Source organism: Panthera uncia (assembly GCF_023721935.1).
Source record: "Panthera uncia isolate 11264 chromosome D3 unlocalized genomic scaffold, Puncia_PCG_1.0 HiC_scaffold_8, whole genome shotgun sequence".
Taxonomy (NCBI): domain Eukaryota; kingdom Metazoa; phylum Chordata; class Mammalia; order Carnivora; family Felidae; genus Panthera; species Panthera uncia.
Genome location: NW_026057586.1, coordinates 24,247,049 through 24,265,019, shown reverse-complemented (window position 1 = coordinate 24,265,019; position 17,971 = coordinate 24,247,049). Strand labels below are relative to the sequence as shown.

Here is a 17,971-nt window from a genome sequence, read left to right as displayed (position 1 = left end):
GAGGGATACACTGAGGGACTGACAAGGAGCAAGAGAGGGATACTTCCTCTCAAACTTCCTTCAGCACAGTCAGGAGCACCCCAGAACCTCAACTTGCCACTGAGCAGGAACCCCACACCCACCACTTCTGTGGTCTTAAGATGCCTCCTTGATTCTCCACACTTATTGTACTGACTTTGTTAGTTTTCCAGTAAGACTAGCTCCTATGCACCTTTTATGCCGACCACTGTGCCAGATAAAGATTCTTAAATATCTACATCTGTTCTACAACACTGCCCAACCCACAGAGACCAAGAGTGGAAGACGTTTCAGGTGTGGGCCAGGGCAAGGCCGGCACAGGGAGCTTTTAAAAAAAAAAAAAAAAAAAAAAACACAAACACACCACACACCATCTTGGCAAAAATAGGGCTTCAGACTCACCACGGAGTTCACGGCTAGACTTGGCACGAAGCAGAATCAATGCTACTTTCCACCTGTAGAACACTGTTCAAGGACTGAATTACTAACTTGCCCAACTTGGTGCCGTGAACTAACTCAAATACGAACCACTGTTCACCACGGTGAACAAGCAGTATGTGAAAAATTACCATTTAAGATGGCCACCTTGGACAAGCATTTAACAGAAAAAAAAAAAAAAAAAAAAAAAAAAAAAAAACTTGAGATGCATAGACTAGCTCAGCAAGGACATGCTCAAAGCACAAGCACAGAAGGCTTCATTTTAAGTTCCAGCATCGAGTTGACTTACAGAGGGAGATAAAGTGGAAAACCGTTTTTGGCCTAGCCAGTTACTTGGCTAACTCTGAACTACATCATTTTGGATACAGACTACAGTTCCGAGGCTGTGGGGGTTCTTTACCATCCCGGGCACATCCTTCTCTGGCCAGTATTTAAGGAGGTTTCCGAGTTCTGAGACAGTTCACACCACAACTTGGGCACAGTTGAGACACCCAGAACATCTGCCCCATCCAGGAAGAACGCTCTACCTGGCTGAGTGTTGCAGAACCCCAACAGCCTGCTGAGTGGGGTTTGGTTTCACACTGCCAGTCAGATTTCACGGATACCAACAATAGGTGATCCCTGGGGCCTTTATGAAGGGTGGATTAAGGTTAAGGAATGTGAAGCAAAGGAGAAAGAGGAAACTACAGAAAAAGGATGGCCTTAAAACATTCAGTAGAGGAGATAGATGAAATCCAAGAAGAAAACGGATTACCGAACCACTTATAATAGGCTGTTAAGGCCCATAATCTAGCACAATCTTTAAGGTTTGATAGGTTAGATCTGGAAGCCACCATCAGAATCCAAGGCAGGGATTAGTAAAATTAGAAACTCAAAGATGGGAGTACCATAGAGAAGCATGATCTGGCAAGAAAGCCAAGCACAGGACTCCTCTCCCAAATCCAACTCTACAGTACTGAGATGCAGCATCTGGATTTTCACCAGCTCTCTGGGGCTTTGTTACACCCCAAGTGAGGGAACTGTGGCTCTAGTACCTGCAGCACCCACAGATTGAGGGAAGCACATGGTTTCCAGTGACCACCATCTTTAAAAGCTCCTTGGGCCTAGGGAGCCAAAGTCCTCTGGGACCATGTGTACCACCTAAGAACAGCCAATCAAGGGGCAAATTTCTATGAAAGCTTTAGAACTTTTGTCATTAGTGACAGTAACAACCACCATTCTGTTGTGGGTATTACAGCCAATCTGAACTGGAAACTCAGAAAGGGGTACTTAAGGCAAAGGACAGAAGAAAAAAGCCAAGCCAAGTGTAACAGGCTCATGTTGATGGCATCAGCATGGAAGGAAACGCCACTGGTCCCAAAAGCCTCAAAGGCCGTGGGCATCTTTCTGGCCCAATACTACACTGGCATATTAGGCAGGATGCTCAGACCAGCTAAGCCTGTTCCTAAGAACAGAGCCAACATCTTGAAATATCCTTGCAACAAAAGCCAGATATGCCCAGTGCCAGAAAGGGCTAAAGAAAGACACAGGTGTCTTAGTGTCATGGTGGGCCCTCTTCTCGGCACAATCTGGGGCAAAGCCCCACGATTCTAAGCAATGCAACAGTTAGGTCTGGTGCTTTAAGGTGGAGAGAATAGGTGGCCTTCAAAACAAAGGCCTTCAGACTCCTTTTGTTCCCTCTCCACACCTGAAAAAGAGGACACACACATAGCCATAGAGCCTCCCCAATACTGGTGGCTTTGCTAGTTTAGGACCCAATCCAAGGCTGCCTGCCCATGTAGATGGACTAGAGCCAATGAATCAGCACCCTCGTAAGCCTTCACACTTCACCCTTATGTCGCCCCACACTGAACTACAACTTCTCAGAAGACCTAGCAACTCTTAGGAGAGGATATAAAGTGTTCTTTTAGATCAGCAGGCATCTGATGGTTGTACTAGCTTCCCACCCATTTTACAGTTAGCAGAAGCCTAGAGGTTGAGCAATTGCCCGAGGTCACACAACTGGTAAACGGGGAACCAGTACTCAAACCCAAGCCTCTCCATCTAAAGATTATGTTCTTAACTTCTATCCTCCCTTTTCCACTTACTGCCCCTAGTTTAACTGTGGCATAATTCGCCATCTTCACTATTTTTAAGTGTAAAATTCAGTAACCTTAAGTACATTCATGTTGTCCTACAACCATAACCACCGTGCATCTCTAGAACTTCTCATCTTGCAAAACCCAAGTTCTGTACCAATGAAACCTGATCTTGACTGTCCCCTCCCTCCTGCAACCCCTATTCTACTGTGTCTGAATTTGACTCCTGTAGGTACCTCTTAAGTAGACTCCTAGGATATTTGTCATTGGTCATGCCCTCAAGGTTCACCCAAGATATAGCATATATCAATCTCTTCCAAAGCTAAATACTACTTCACTGTATGGATATTCCACATTTTGCTCGTCCATTCATCCATGATGGCCTTGCTTCTGTCTCGACTATTACAAATAATGCTACTCGGCCCTTTCTTATACTGAGTGGCTAACATCCTGCCTGATGCATAGCTGGAGGAAAGAAGCTTCAAAGAGCCAGTTATGAAGTCAGGTAGAATGGGCTTTCCATTTGATCGTCCAAAGATATTAGGACTATTATACTTGTTGTAACTTTGAGGCAATTATACACCCCTGTATTGGTCATATCAACATAGATCTTTTTACATATATATGAGGCTAAGTCAGTGTAACTATAAAATTTGATGAACCTTTAGATTTTTAATCAAGCAGACCAGGACTACATTCAAATCAGTCTTTTCCTGACAGCCGGGGTGGCTCTACACCAATCCATCATGGAGGTCATCCAAAGTCTAGCTCCTGAGGACAGCTAATTGGAGGCCCCACAAAACCAGCACCCAATGCCTACAAGTCACTCAGTCTGTAACAAGAATAAAGGTCAGCAAACACCTACCTCACTCAACCAACCTCGTTCTTTGAGCTCTTGCAGATCTCAAGACTTATCTCCCAGGCATAAGAGATTACCACCATACAAAAGAAAAAGAACACATGCTATTTGAAGCTAAATTCGAAAGGCATATCAAGGAAATAGCATTCATCCAAATAGATATGATCTGCCATATTGGTCATAAAGCCCATCACATTTCAAGGACATTCTCATTGTGGTGCACATAGCTTGTTACCCAGTTCCCCACACGTATGCACACAGTAAAGTGACAGAAGGGCAAGCAGTTCAAAGCCAAGAAACACTGGTTTCTGGCTGAGAAACCATTCATTTTCCTTTTATAAACAAACACTAGCCCTCAATAATGAGTGTAGGCAAATTAAGTGATTAAATCTGAGATAAAGCAATTTATCCCCTTTTAACACACTAATACTTTCTTAGAGGTTATTCATACGATAAACCACCAGATTGGAAGAACACAAGGTCAACAGACTACTTTGCAGGGATGGGCTCTTCTCTGCCTCACGCACAGGCCGGGACCTCTATCCTGGCAGGTAGAAGATACCGGAACACTTGTTGGCTTAGTGAACTAAGGGAAGATTCATCTTCAGATAAAGATGAAGGATCGCCGTTTCTGTATGAGAGAAGACAATTCAGACTGCATCTAATTTTTCTTCCATGACTCATCGAGGCTTCTCTGAAAGCCATCTGCTTTGTTCGACCTCACGTCAAGGATGGAGAGAAGTATTTGCCCCCACACTCCACCCCCCACTCAGGACTCAGATCTGCCTGAGACTGTTAAAGGAGGTAATTGGGAATAAAAAGATAATGCGTTTAATGTAAAGCACTCACTTTCAGAAAGGCAAAAAATTTAATAGAATTGTGCACAGATTAGGATATTCAAAAAAACGAGGCAGTTTTATATTAGCATTCATACCCACAAATGTTACTTTGCTGTTATCCCACATTCACACGTTGTGCTAAGCCTTTGGGCACAGTACAAAGAAAAACACTGAATTATCTCCTGATAGGCTCCATACTCCTAGGTTCAGGCAAGTGCCAGAGGCAACAGATGCGCCTTCCACTGTGTATCCTAAGCCAAAGCCATGCCAAAATGACAGGGGGCATGTTACAGTAAAGGTGGGTCCTTGGGGGGGGGGGGGGGGGGGGCTTTCCTCAAAGCAACATGGTCCGGAAACAGGAGGAGAGTACAGGTAGGCTTTAAACCAGTTCAATAGCATTTACGGATTTTTCTACAGTATGCAAAAATCGCATCTTGGGAACAGAGGGATGGGAGAAGATTCAACCTACATCTTGAATGAGAGCAATCTTGCCAAAATACACACTCAACCATCAATTGCACATGCATAAGAAATCCAAGATTAGCTAGCTCAAAGGTTTATTGTAAAATTGGACTTTGTAACTCATCCTATTTTTAGTAGAATCAGTGGGACATGTAATTGATGGAGCACAGTAACAAATGCCTGTGAACTCACCATGCAATCTAGCAGACTGCTAAACTTCCCACTCCCGTTTCCCCCACTCTATGCCCCCCCCCAAGGTTACTATGGTTGTTCCCTCGCACTTTCCTCATCCTTCAAGATGGTCCATTTTGCTAATTTCAGAAGTTCATAGAAGTGGTGTCCTATATGTAATCTTTTCTAAAGCACCTTAAATGATACTAGCCACATATAAAATGAGATAATACGTTGTAAGCATGCATCACATCATTGGCAAGATTGCACCGGGGTCTGGTGGCCAGTTACTGAGAGAGAAATTAAATTAAATCCCAAGTGAATGGCCAGGGCACACCAAGTAGAGTATTCGTATGGTTTTCCAGCTCAAGCAGTTTACCTTTTCATCTTCCCCAGAGGGGACCAGTACCCACGTCAGAATACATATGGAAGTAGAATTCTACTGCCCAGTATGTTTACTTGTGGAGGCTGGTCTCTAAGCCAGAGAACCTGGATGTGGTACACAGGATATTAGAAGGAAAGTCTCTGAACTCCATACAGAAAGCATCTGGATGTTCTTAACTTTTAGGATTTCACATCACAACACATTTGAGCTTTAGAACAGAAGCTCTGAGAAAGATCGTTAGCTTTTCTTTTCTTGATGGGCCTCTTCATTCCTTCCCCCAAACTTCAGCAAAGGAGAGAAAAACCTACCAGGCCCATATCAATCACTCCTAGGAGGGCAGTCATTTATGAGCCAGTAGAATACATGTTAAGAGGACCATTCTGAGCCATTAACTCAGAGCTCAGATCTACATGCTTGATCATTTCCACAACAAATTAATATGTTACCGGTGCTCCTCCATGCCACGATCCAGACAATACAAGGACCTCCCTCCTGGTGTCCAACCTAAAAAGCCCCTAACTCGGGGGCAGCTTCTGAGAGTACTTTGACAAAGCCCCAGATAAGCACCTACAGTTACAGTAGAAATGGTTTGAGTCCTGGTTATCTTTCTGGAAGTTGCTCTCCTCAGATGCTGGAGAAGACACCTGGTCTGAGACAGCCAAGTGGACAACCTGAGAGTTAAGAGTGTTCAGTTTGCAAGTAACTGCCCAGCCAACAGTGGGCAGGGCACACTCCTAACCGAGAAGGCTTTGGACTTGGCTCTCCAATCTTAGAATGAAAAGTTTAGTAGACACCAAGCATGGTAGGTAAGAACATGCTCCCGCTATGCAGTTGGGGGAGGGGAGATGGGGCCACAAAGTGCCTGGAAAGGAGCAAACAAGCTGTTACAGTTTATAGTTTTACACTGCTTGAGTGTCACATCTTTCGTTCCTTTTAGCTCTTGAGAATGTGAACTTCTTTGAGAGCATGAAAACAAAGGAAAGCCAATGATGATCTTGCACTGCATTTGGGACAGTGTGAAGAAGCACCAAGATGCCCATGGGTTTGAGGGTGGTGGTAGTAAAAGGAAGAGAAGCACTAAGCTCCTAAATGAACTACAAGGTCGGATCATCTACCCTGTTTCTGCAGTCAGGCCATCTTTTAGGCTCTGGGGGGATGCTCTGCCACTGTGGGGGGGGGGGGGGGCAGGGGCAGGACAGTGCTAGGTAGAAATTACCCCCCATGTGCCGGACTCTTCTGTACAGAGGTTGCAGACCCACCATCAATGAAACAAAAACTCGTGGAAGGCAGTAGAGACGAGTTAGCAGAAGCCAGCCCTTGACCAGACACCTGGGGGTGAGGTCATACTCCACCACCCAGGAGGAGTATAGCTTCAGGCAGGTCATGTAGGCCCAGCTCCCTCACTTGTTATGAGGAAGAGTTACCAGTGAGTTAATACATAGCACTTAGAAATAACCTAGCTCCTTCACCCATGTTGAATTTATTTTTGTGTATAGTATGTGGGAGATATTTGCAAATGACTTATCAGATAAAGGATTAGTACCCAAAACCTATGAAGAACTCAAACTCAACACCCAAAAAACAAATAATCCAGTAAAGAAATGGGCAAAAGGCATTAACCGACGTTCTTCCAGGAAAGACATCTAAATGGCTAACAGACACATGAAAAGATGCTCAGCAACACCACAGAAGTACAAATCAAAACCACAACGAAGTACCACCACACACCTGTCAGAATGGCTAAAACGAACTCAAAACATATTGGAGAGAACGTGGAGACAGGGAGAACCCTTTTGCACTGTTGAAAATGCAAGCTGGTGCAGTCACTCTGGAAAACCATATGGAGGTTCCTCAAAAAATTAACTACCCAACGACCCAGCAATTGCACTACTGGTATTTATCCAAAGGATATAAAAATGCTGATTCAGAGCATATGCACCCCAATGTTTACAGCAGACTATTGTCAATAGCCCAATATGGAAAGAGCCCAAGTGTCCATTGACCAATGGATACACACACACAGGAATATTACCCAGAGATCAAGGATTAGATCTTGCCATTTGCAACAATGTGGATGGAACTAGAGGGCATTACCCTAAGTGAAAGAAGTCAGAGAAAGACACACACCATAGGATTTCACTCCTTCGTGAAATTTAACAGATGAACATAGGGGAAGGAAGAAAAAAATAAAAACAGGAAGGCAAATCACAAGAGACTCAGATACAGAGGAATAAAACAGGGTTGGAGCGGAGACAGTTGGCAGGATGAGCTAAATGGATGATGGGCATTAAGGAGGGCACTTGTTGGGATGAACACGGAGTGTTCTAGGTAAGTGATGAATCACTGGGTTGTACTCTTGAAACCAATAACACTGTTAACTTTAAGTGGAAATAAAATGGAGATATAAAAAAAGACACCTGGCCCAAAAAAGACTCCATAAATTAGCCCATAAATTAGGACTCTGAATTAGTGTTTGTTTTCTTTAGGTAAATACCCAGCACTGGAATGACTGGATCACATGGTAATTTGAGAAATTTCCATAGGTTTTTCCACAGTGGCTTCACCAATAGTTCACGAGAGTTCTTTTTTTCTCTACTGCAATGTTAATTAGGTTTCCATAAGTTAGCTATCCTAGTTTTCCACCCCCCACCCCATTATAGAGCACAGAAATGTGCAAGCTCTAAGTGGAGAAAATGCCAATGTGCCTTTTAAAAAAAATCTGTATTTTATCCTGAGAATTACAGTTTCTGTAACTTATTTCTAAAATTTAATATTACAAATACTTAATATAAGGAAAACTACAAATGAGCACACTAAGCAGAAGCAGCTCAATCCTCCAGTGAAAATTAAGTCAAAAATGAAACATGTGGTGTAAGTTTAAAAAGAGCAACAATGGCAGCACAGGGGCATCTCAGCTAAGCGTCTGACTTCTGATTTCAGCTCAGGTCATGATCTCACGGTTCATTAGATCAGGTCCTGCACCAGGCTGTGCACTGACAGCATGGCACCTGCTCAGGATTCTGTCTCTCAAAATTAAAAAAAACAAAACTTAAAAGAACAATGGCCAGTGCTGGGGAGGGTTGAAGAAACAGATCCTTTCTTTTCTGGAAGCTCCTGGTCACCTTGAGGAGGACTAATCGTGCATGCCAGTAGTTCTACTTTTAGGAACATATCCTAAGCAAATACTTGAAAGAGTCTCCAAGAACATTCTGCAACATTTTTCACGACACCAAAGAAATTGTAAACAATTCAATGTTCATCAAAATTGAAACAGTAAACATTATGGGAAGTCCATAATATGGTGTACTGTACAGTCATTAAATGATAGTTACTTCTATATGCTACAGGAGGGGGCCATAGTAGATGAAGATCTGGAGTAATACGTATGCCATGATCCCATCTTTAAGTAGATCTTGTATCAGGCATCACTCTTATTGATGTACAACAGCAACAGAGCAAACTACACATGGAATCTTAAGTTTTCTAGTAGCCATGTTAAAAATAGGCCAAATGCTTTAAGCCCGATACACCCAAAGTATTTCAACATTTCATCGACCTAAGAGTATAAGTGTTGTTTTACATTGATGTTTTGTATGGTCTTAGAAATCTGAGCTCTTTTCCACTTCCAGCTCCTCTCCACTTGGGCCAGCCTCATTTCAAGTGCTCAGTAGCTCCCCCACTGAAACACGCAGGTCTGAAAACTATACATTAGTTAAGAGCAGCTGTTTCTGGAAATGGGGTTAATAGAGACTTTGCCTTTCCCCCTCCCACATTGTAGGAATTGTTTCAATAATCATTCGTATCCACAGAAAAAGGGTATTGTGAAAAATGTTTAATTTCCCTTAAAAACTCTAAGGCCAGAAAGCACAGTTTAAGTTGAAAACTTCTTTCAAACCACTCTTTGCTCCTTCCCCAAGGGGTGGTGGGAGAGTGGAACCTTTTATTCCCATGCCTTAGTTGTCTACAACTTAGACTTATTTGAAACCATTCTTCCCTTTCTCCCTCATCGAGTCCCCTTATGGCCAATGCCCCTGCAGAATGGCAAGTGAGGCTTAGGAGAAAAGGCCACCACCCAGCACTGTGACTCAAGGGGGACACAAGCTGAACAGGTGCTACGTCCATACAGCATGCCAGACACTGCATGACAGTCACTTTACATCTTAGAGCACATGATCCTCCAACAGTCTTAGGACATGGGTACCATCCCAGTTTGATAAATCAAGGCTCAGAATGTACCTGTTCCAAGCTGTCAGAGCTTAACATGTAACTGCATACTCAGGACCTTCCATACCAAGATCATGGCCAGAAGCCAGGACTGTCCACCCCAAGGTCATGATCAGATATTTAAAAAAAAAAAAAAAAAAAATCACACCAAGATTTGTATCTCTTTAGAGAAAATTCCACCCATCTTTATTTGTAAGAACCCCAGATCTTAACATTTCTCTAAGGTCCTAGGTTCTCAAAGATACATTCCACTTAAATTTATTACTCCACGGGCACCTAGGTGGCTCAGTATGCAAAGCATCCAATTTCAGCTCAGGTCATGATCTCATGGTTCAGGAGTTCGAACCCAGTGTCGGGCTCTGTGCTGATAGCAGAGCCTGGATCCTGCATCTCCCTCTCTGCCCCTCCCCCTGCTGCTCATGGTCTCCCTAACATCAAGTCATAAACTTCAAGGTCATATTTGACTCTCTTCCTGCCCTTGCTCACGAACATTTGTGGAGTTCTAGGCTCAATAATCCCAAAGTGGCTAAAAAACAAGACAGGCATACCAAGCAATACATCTCAGTATGTAAATCCCTCTCAATAGAAGGAAACTGATAGACATCACTCTAACCAGGGAATCAAAGTGATACCATCAGAAATGGGACACACTGATATCCCACATCTCCTGAAATACTGCACTAAGCCCCATCACTTCTGATCTACTCTTAGCAAAAATTCAGAAACCCCATGTAAGCAGAATAGATCAGAGTCACCCAAACTGAAGGTCATTCTGCAAGATAACTGACCAATACTCAAACTGCCAAGGACCTGAAAGAAGAAACCGAGGAACGGTCTCTAATTGGAGATTAGGGGCACTAAATGCTCAGCAAGATGTGGAATCCTACAAAGGACTCTGACCCAGAGAAAGGTCATTAATGGAAAAACTGATGAACTTCCAATAAGGTTCATAGGTATGCACACTGTATCTGGACTGTGCTTATGTGAGGTATTAACATTAGGGAAATTTGAAAAAAATGCACAAAGTCCATGCTATTTTTTCAACTTTTCTAGAAGTCTAGAATTCTCTCACGATCAAGAGTGAAGTTATTACTACAGCTAATACCCCAAAATCAGTCTTGCTCACCCCTGCCCCCATGCTTCCTACTACTCTCCCATGGTCCTCTGAGAACACCCTCCTTCCAGTCACCATGCCACTTCAAGTCCTGTTCATTCAAGGCCAACTCACAACCCACTACTACTAACTCTCTCCCCACAACTGCAGCCCACCTGACCACTGCCTCCACCAAATGCCTCCAACAGGATCTGCACTCCTCCCACAACACATGGCAACACTATCTTGTTAACTTTGTGCATTGAGGATTCATTGCCTGATGACCATGCAAAATGTTTGTGCAGACAAGCCCATCAGAACACACACTTCCAAGATTTTTTTGAGACACACAGAGGATGGGAGTGGGGGAGGGGCAGAGAGAAAAGGAGACAGAATCTGAAGCAGTCCCCAGGCTCCGAGTTGACAGGACAGGTAGACTCAGTTCAAACCCATGAACCATGGGATCATGACCTGAACCAAAGTCAGACACTTAACCAACTGAACCACGTCGACACCTCCCTTCACTCTTTAAATGGACTGCTTTTTAATGTGGTTTGTGGGAATCTACTAAAACAATGGGTCAACTAGCTCAACTGATACAGGTCTACCTTGAAAGTTATGTATAACAAAATACACAATCACTTGGGGAAAGCTGGACTTGGACTTAAAGGTTGTGTGCAGTCTACAGTTGACCATTACCACAGAAAATACTGAAAAACAAAAAGCCCTTGCCAGACCTCAAAAAAGGATATTTAGTTTCTACTCAGAGGTGCCTTAAGCCCTCCAAATAGCAAGTGAATGCCAGCTCTATTAAAAAAGTGCAGTAATAGACTTCAACCAGACGTGGGGTTGTCAAAAAACCTTCTGAAGGGTGGCCATCCTGCAGCCAATGAAGTGAAAGATTAACCAAAAGAAAACTGGAGAGAACTAGCAGCTAGAATCCAAGCTTTCCCCAAGAGGTCTGAGTCGGGAGACTTGGTGTCAGCAAAGGGCTACAGAGAAGTTCCAGCAGGACTTGGGGGCCGGGGGGGCAGGTAAGGAGCCAAGAGACAAGCCCTCAAGTAATCTCTTAAGTAGAAGGCACAGTGCTGAACACTGGAGGCTCTAAAAACATGTTTGCTATGGCCTCTGCCCTCCAGGTGCTCAATCTAACTGGGAAGAAGGCACAGGACCAGAACCACGGACAATGGGAGGCAGGGCAGGGCAAGCTCGCTCACTGCACACAACTAATACAGAACATACCATGTGAACCCAGTAACAATTTGCATGCGAACTCTGGAATTCTGATGCTCGCAGCAGAGCTAGGAGCCCTCTGCCTGTAAGGCCCATCTGATGAAGGGGAGCAGATAAGAAAGGGAGTGGGAGCTAGGGACTGAACAGCAGCAAAGGGCGATGCTGAGAAGGGAGGAGGGAGGCAGGAGCTACTAACGGCCTCCATGCTTAGCTTCATGGGACCCTGAGGCGGCCAGAGCCTTGAAGTTTCTCACCATCCACGCAGCCAAGCTGCAGGGTTCCCCCAATCAGATCCTGAAATGAAAGGAAATGAAAACTCCGATTCAGGTGATCCATTAGGCAGTGCTCCCAGGGGAGGGGAGGGGAGGGGAGGGGAGTGGAGACGGAAGGAAAAGGCAGCAAGCAGGGGTGTGATATTCAGCAAAGTTTCATGCAGAGGAACTTTGGCTCAACCTCCACAGCTCTAGAAAGAGCACGGGCTGCACCTTAGGGCAGTCCCTTTCCTGAGGTTGGGGGGCATTGGAAACTACAACTGTTACACTCCCTTGATTGAAGGGCTGCGCCTAGGTTGGGGGGGGTGGGGAGGGGATGGATTCTCAGGCAGCAGGAACCTTTGACAGAAACACAGGTGCCATCAGGAGTGAACAAGCACCAGGTAGTGTCCAGAAGAGTCAAGGGTCGACAGAAGAACATGATCAGCACTTAATGTCTCTACCATCACTGCTTTTATTGAAAGGTCACCTGGGAGCCTAAAGAGTTTGAATCATTAGCACCTCCACCAGTGGGTACAGAGGAAATGGGAGGCTCCTGAGATCTTCCAGACACTTGGGAGAAACCTGCACTACTCAAGGCACAGGTAAGGATAGGACAAAGCCACCATTAACCCACACAAGGTGGCTCCACTAGTAAGAGAGCAGCACTCCACCTCTCTGAAACCACTTATGGTGGGGGTGGGGGGGGGGGGGGCGGAATCAAAAAGTCATTGGAGGATGCTGGTTTCAGTCTGGCGATTTCCCACTTTGCTAAAAATCAAAAGCGGCATACTGGAAGAATGACCTGAGAAATATTTAAGTTTTTCCACCAAGAATAACCCTTCTATAAAGGGTTTTATAGGAAAAAATTATTCAGCCTGATTTTTTTTTTTTTTTTTTTTTTTTACACTTCAAAGTCAGATTATTTTCCACAATTATCACAATCAAGTTGTACCTCCCATGCTTGCACATGTTTGGGTGCCTTCCTGGGACAAATTCACCCAGGTTTCCAACCCACAAGACAGATTTGTCACATACATGCCATTTGTGACCGGATCACCCATGGTCAGCTCCAACTTTCTGGAAGAGTAGTTAAGGCTGACTCACCTTGACATCACCCTCAAAGTGTCTGCCATGGACTTTAATTTTCTTTTCCCACCCAGAAAAGCTTCACTACAAAGGAAGCCAATTTCTCAAAGGTGAGGTATGCAGTCGTCTGAAGACAGGTGTGCCCTTGTTAATACAAAGTGCCCTTTGCCAAGGGCTAAAAACTCCAAAAAAAAATTCACACAACATAAGAGCCTCCAGTTGGAGAGATCAGATAGGCAAAGAGCAAGACAATAGGAACTTGGAAGCATTTTCTTAGTTAAGAGTAGACGGAGACATTAAGTTCTTAACTGAAACTTTACTTCCAGGTTAACTTATGCACTTAAAGATCTCATTCACAATAGGATCTTCCAACTAGGCCACTAAAGCAACAGGTATAGTCAATAAAGGGCTTTAATATTTCCATCCCACTTATAAATGCTGTTGACATAATGGATAATTATTTCCATCATGCATAATACATTAGAGTGCGTGCCTGGATCCAGCATTCATCACGTTAGACTAGCCTAGCAAGTTAAAAGGGAGAACAATGGCTATTTTAATACACCAAAATGAACAAATCATCTCCCTAAGAAAATGAATCTGAGTAGCAGGCACGATTTCTCTACGTAATTTGTGATTCATATGCATACTGAGACTCCAGCCTAGCAAGTAGGGGGATAATGGTTAGGAAACAATGCAACAGCTTCTCATAGTAAGGCAGAAGTATGTTCAACTGACAGAACTGCTTAGAGATTCAATCTGGAAGCCACTAGGTGGGCCACAAAGTCTCAATTTCAGATTCATAAGCCTGAACACGATTAAGAACTAGAAACCCATTAATGGCCAGGTAAAGCCCCACCCCACCCCCCAACCCTAGGAAGGAATTCTATTTTGAGCTATGTCCAACCCTCACACCCACTAAGCTACTTTGACTTGTGTGTCCTCCCAATCGGTTTTCCTAGAATAGTTCTAGTCTTAAGTACAAGCCCAGAAAATTACACTCTAACTTTACCTCAGACTCCCAACTATTTCTAGCAATTAACATGTAATACACTCACCTATAACATACAATATACTCCTAACAAAATTGAGTGTTTTCCCCTGAAAGTGTGGTTTTTTTAAAAAAGCAATCCAATATGGCTTTTCAAGATCACGGCTTCAGAAGTTACAGGTTCATTTGATGATTTGCTTCACATGATACAGCAATTACCTGATGAGACTTTGATACATTGCAGGTATAGCCCATCAAGGCGCTTGATTTGGCACTGTATCTCCATGCACTTCAGGGTGTTAAAGCTTTGGCGCTTTCCACTCCAAGTTTTTCCCCCCACCTCGCTGGTATCCAGCTTTAATCCAAGTTCATGACAACCCACTAAAGGGAAAAGCTGAAAACTGGCGCTTTGAGGTCTCCTCCCAAGACTCACAGGGATAAAGCAGGCGGGGCACTTTTCAAAGCCAGAAGTCCCAGAGATTTTCACCAACCTCCCCCACCCCTTCCCTACAGCTTACATTCGTTTCCAACGCCCCCCCCCCCCTCCCAAAAACGGAGGCCCCTCCCCAATGGGGGCGGGGAACAGGGGGGGGGGGGGGGGGGGAGAAGGTAAGAGTAGGTATCGGAGGCTCCCTCAACCCCACCTGGGTTACAGTCCCTGCAGCCACTTCTTGAGTGTCAGCCCAGCTGGGTTCCATCATTTTCCGGGAGAAGTCGGAAAATTCGTGGAAAAGTAGCCAGCCCACCCAGCCGCACAGCTCGCCCACGCGCGGGGCACCTGGCAGCAAAAGCTAGGTGAGGATGCGGAAGTCGTTCTTCCTCCTCGCCTAAACCTGTCGGCCGGGGCGTGTACCCTGGGAATCACACACCCACGCGTGCACACCTCCCCCCCCCCCCCCCCCCCACACCCCACTCCGCACGTAGACGGGCGCACAAGACACTGTCAAAGGGGTCACGGCCCCGGAAAAAACGAGGCGTGCAAATATCTAAAACTTACTGGGGGGGGGGGCCCCTGCTTAAAGGCCCCGCCCCCCCCCCCCCCCCCCCCCCCCCCCGCCCCAACCCTGAAGCCTGAGCGGGGCCCGGCCTCGGCGGCGGTGGCTGCTGATGCTGCTGCACCCGTGGGCGCTCGGGGAGGCGGCGGCGGCGGGTCCTTAACTTTAAAAGGACTGCCTCGGAAGCAGAGCGCCTCCACCCAGCCGCACCTGTTCCCGACCGTGGGGACCGAGCCCCGCACATCCCTTCTGACCTTGAGGGCATCCTGGAAATCCACACTCCACCCCCAGGTCAGCATTACTCCAAACCCTTTCCTAGCAGTAACTGAGGCCTTCCTGGTACCCACGCAGAGGGACCACCTCCGGCCGCCCACCCCCGGGAACTTCAGAATTTGCTCCCCCAGGATCTCTGCAGATCCTTTAAAGCATCTCACTTTACTCATCGCTTAACCTCCACCTCCCACAAGCTACCGGGCCCCTCACTGCAGAGCGGGTCCCTTTTTCCACCTCAAGTGTGCGAACACCCCCCTAAAGTTCGGGGTTCCCCCCCCCACTGGTGCCCTGAAGAAAGCCTTTAGAGGGACGCCCTTGCGAGCTGGCGCTGCAGGGCAGCTAGAGCCGGGTCCACCGGCAAGGGGGAGGGGGCGGCAGCGGAGCAGTCCCCGCGCCGGCGATGACGCCCCCACGGACCAGGAAAGTCAGCGGGAGAACTGCGCGAGGAAAGCGACGGCAGGGCCTCGGGGAGGGGTCGACAGCCCCGATCACGGGCAGAGCCGAGGTGCTGCCGGGAGCCGCGGCGAGTCAGCGTAGGGCGCTCCCGGAACAGCCAAACTTTCTCGGCCACCCGAAGTTCGGGACGCCGGAGAGGAGGCGAGGGGAAGGCTACTCGGCGGCTCCCGTCGCCCCCCACCCCCCGCCTCTTCAGCCTGCGGGAGAGGGCGCCCCCCGAGGGCCGAGGCGGCCTGGAGCGCGCCGCCCTCACCTGGGCCGGCGGGACCGCAGCGCGCGGCCCGTACTCACCTGGCCGTAGAGCTCACTGACCGACATGACCCCGCGGGCCGGCCCGAGCCCGGGCACCGCGCCTGGCGTGTGGCCCTCGCTCGTGCCCCGCTGGGCGGCAGGTCCCGACTCCTCTCCGCCCGCCGGCTCTCAATTCACGGCCGGCCCGCCTGGCGCCATCTTCCCAGGCCGGCCGAGAGTTTCCCTGTCTCTTTCCCCTCGACCTGCCCCGCCGGCTTCCTGGAGGCGCCGCGGCCGGCTCGCCCTCAGCCAGCGCGACCTTTACTCCCGCGGTGGCGGCGCAGCTGTGGCCGGGCAGGAGTTGCGGGCGGGGGAGGAGGCGGCGCGGCGCCGCTCCCCGCTCAGGTATGGGAGGAGGTGCGGGCGCCGGAGAGGGAGGGCCGGAGGCGGAGCGGGCGGCCGGGACGCTACGGCCGCCGCCTTTGAGCCCTGCCGTGGCCGGGCTGGACGCGCCCTCCCGCGCCCCCGCCGCAGCGGGGTCCACGGGGCCGGGGGCGGGGCTGGGCGAGGAGCCGGGGCCGGCTGCCCCCTGCTGGCCGCTGAGCGCACGCCGGGACAGGTGCGCGCAGGGTGCGGCACCTGCCGCGCCACGCTCCCGAGGCTCGCGGGTTGCGACCCTGAGAAGCGGGGCAGGGATAGAGTAGAGACAAGAAAGAGGAAAGTTGACAGGAGGCTAGGGGAGAAGGAGCGAGGGAATAGAGGAATAAAGGGGAAAGTCTACGGCTTCCGTACGTTTTCCTCCGACTTTACGTGGCTGTATTCAACATTCTCCTTCTCAAAATTCAGTTGTCAGAAGAGATTATAGAGGGAGACTCGGATATACTAACGGTGGCCTCCATCAAACCGAGCTTCCTGGGCTGAAATCCTTACTAGGAGAAAGGGGAGTATCTGTTCTGTTTGCCTGTTTCATCGAGGGCTTCTAACTAGGCTCCCCCCACCCCCCATCAGAGGACTGTGGTTTTTCTAGAAAGTCTTGCACTTTCTCCTTTCTCTTAGATGCACTCTCCATTCCTCTAGCCGCTTTCTACCTCATTTATTGTCGCCCCTGCTAGGGACGCGTAGTCTGCTAGCTTCAGTCCCTCTTCAACCTACAGCTAAAGATAAGCCTCGGCCAGAAAGGAAAAGAGCTGGCCAGATTTGGTGGAGGGAGAGTGCGTGCTGTAGGGGAAGACGGCCTCAGCGTCCTGAGGAGGGTATTCGTACCTGAATGAGGAATTACCGCTGAGGGTGAGCTCTCAGGCAGAGCAGCCTTCCGTCCCCGCTGCAGAAAGTGTTCTGGAGCCGCTCGCCCTGGAAGAGGCTTCTTAAACTCTTCCCACTTAAGACCTTTCCACGTAGAATGCAGGCTCTCCATTTAATTCACCTGTCGAGCCCTTCACAGCTGTGCCTCTTCAGAGAGAATAGCCTAGGGAGTTTTACCAGTACCAAGGAAGGCATCTTACCCTCAGGAATTCTGATTTATTGGTGAACAGTGGGACCCTAGTATCCGAAATTTGTAAGCACCTCCACAACGCTAAACGATTGTACTCTCAAGGTTGGCAAAGGCAGTGACCAAAGTTTGGAGAATTCTCCATGGACTTGACATGCAGCTCTTCATATCACTGACAGGAGCATAAAGGAAATGGCTCCACCACTTCTCTCTCACTCAAAAATCTGTCTGCATAGTTTCCTTTCCTATTCTCTAGTAGCTCTCAAAGTGTGGCCCCGGGGCCGTCAACATCACCCGGGAAGTTGTTAGAAATACAAATTGTCAGGACGCAGACGTACTGAATCAGAAAGGCTGGGGGTGGAGCCAACACTCTTTTCCCACCTCTCCAGAGGATTC

At 47.5% G+C, this 17,971-nt stretch overlaps 1 protein-coding gene across 1 annotated transcript in view; it reads right to left on the bottom strand.

The window, feature by feature from the left end:
* The window catches only part of MYO5B (myosin VB), a 341,711-nt gene extending 325,124 nt beyond the window's left edge, over positions 1-16,587 (bottom strand). Inside the window, exon 1 of the mRNA XM_049620078.1 lies at positions 16,147-16,587. Within this exon, the coding sequence (XP_049476035.1) occupies positions 16,147-16,173 (27 nt within the window). The 5' untranslated portion in view covers positions 16,174-16,587. The remainder of the gene's footprint in view (positions 1-16,146) is intronic.
* Positions 16,588-17,971: the final 1,384 nt, after the last annotated feature.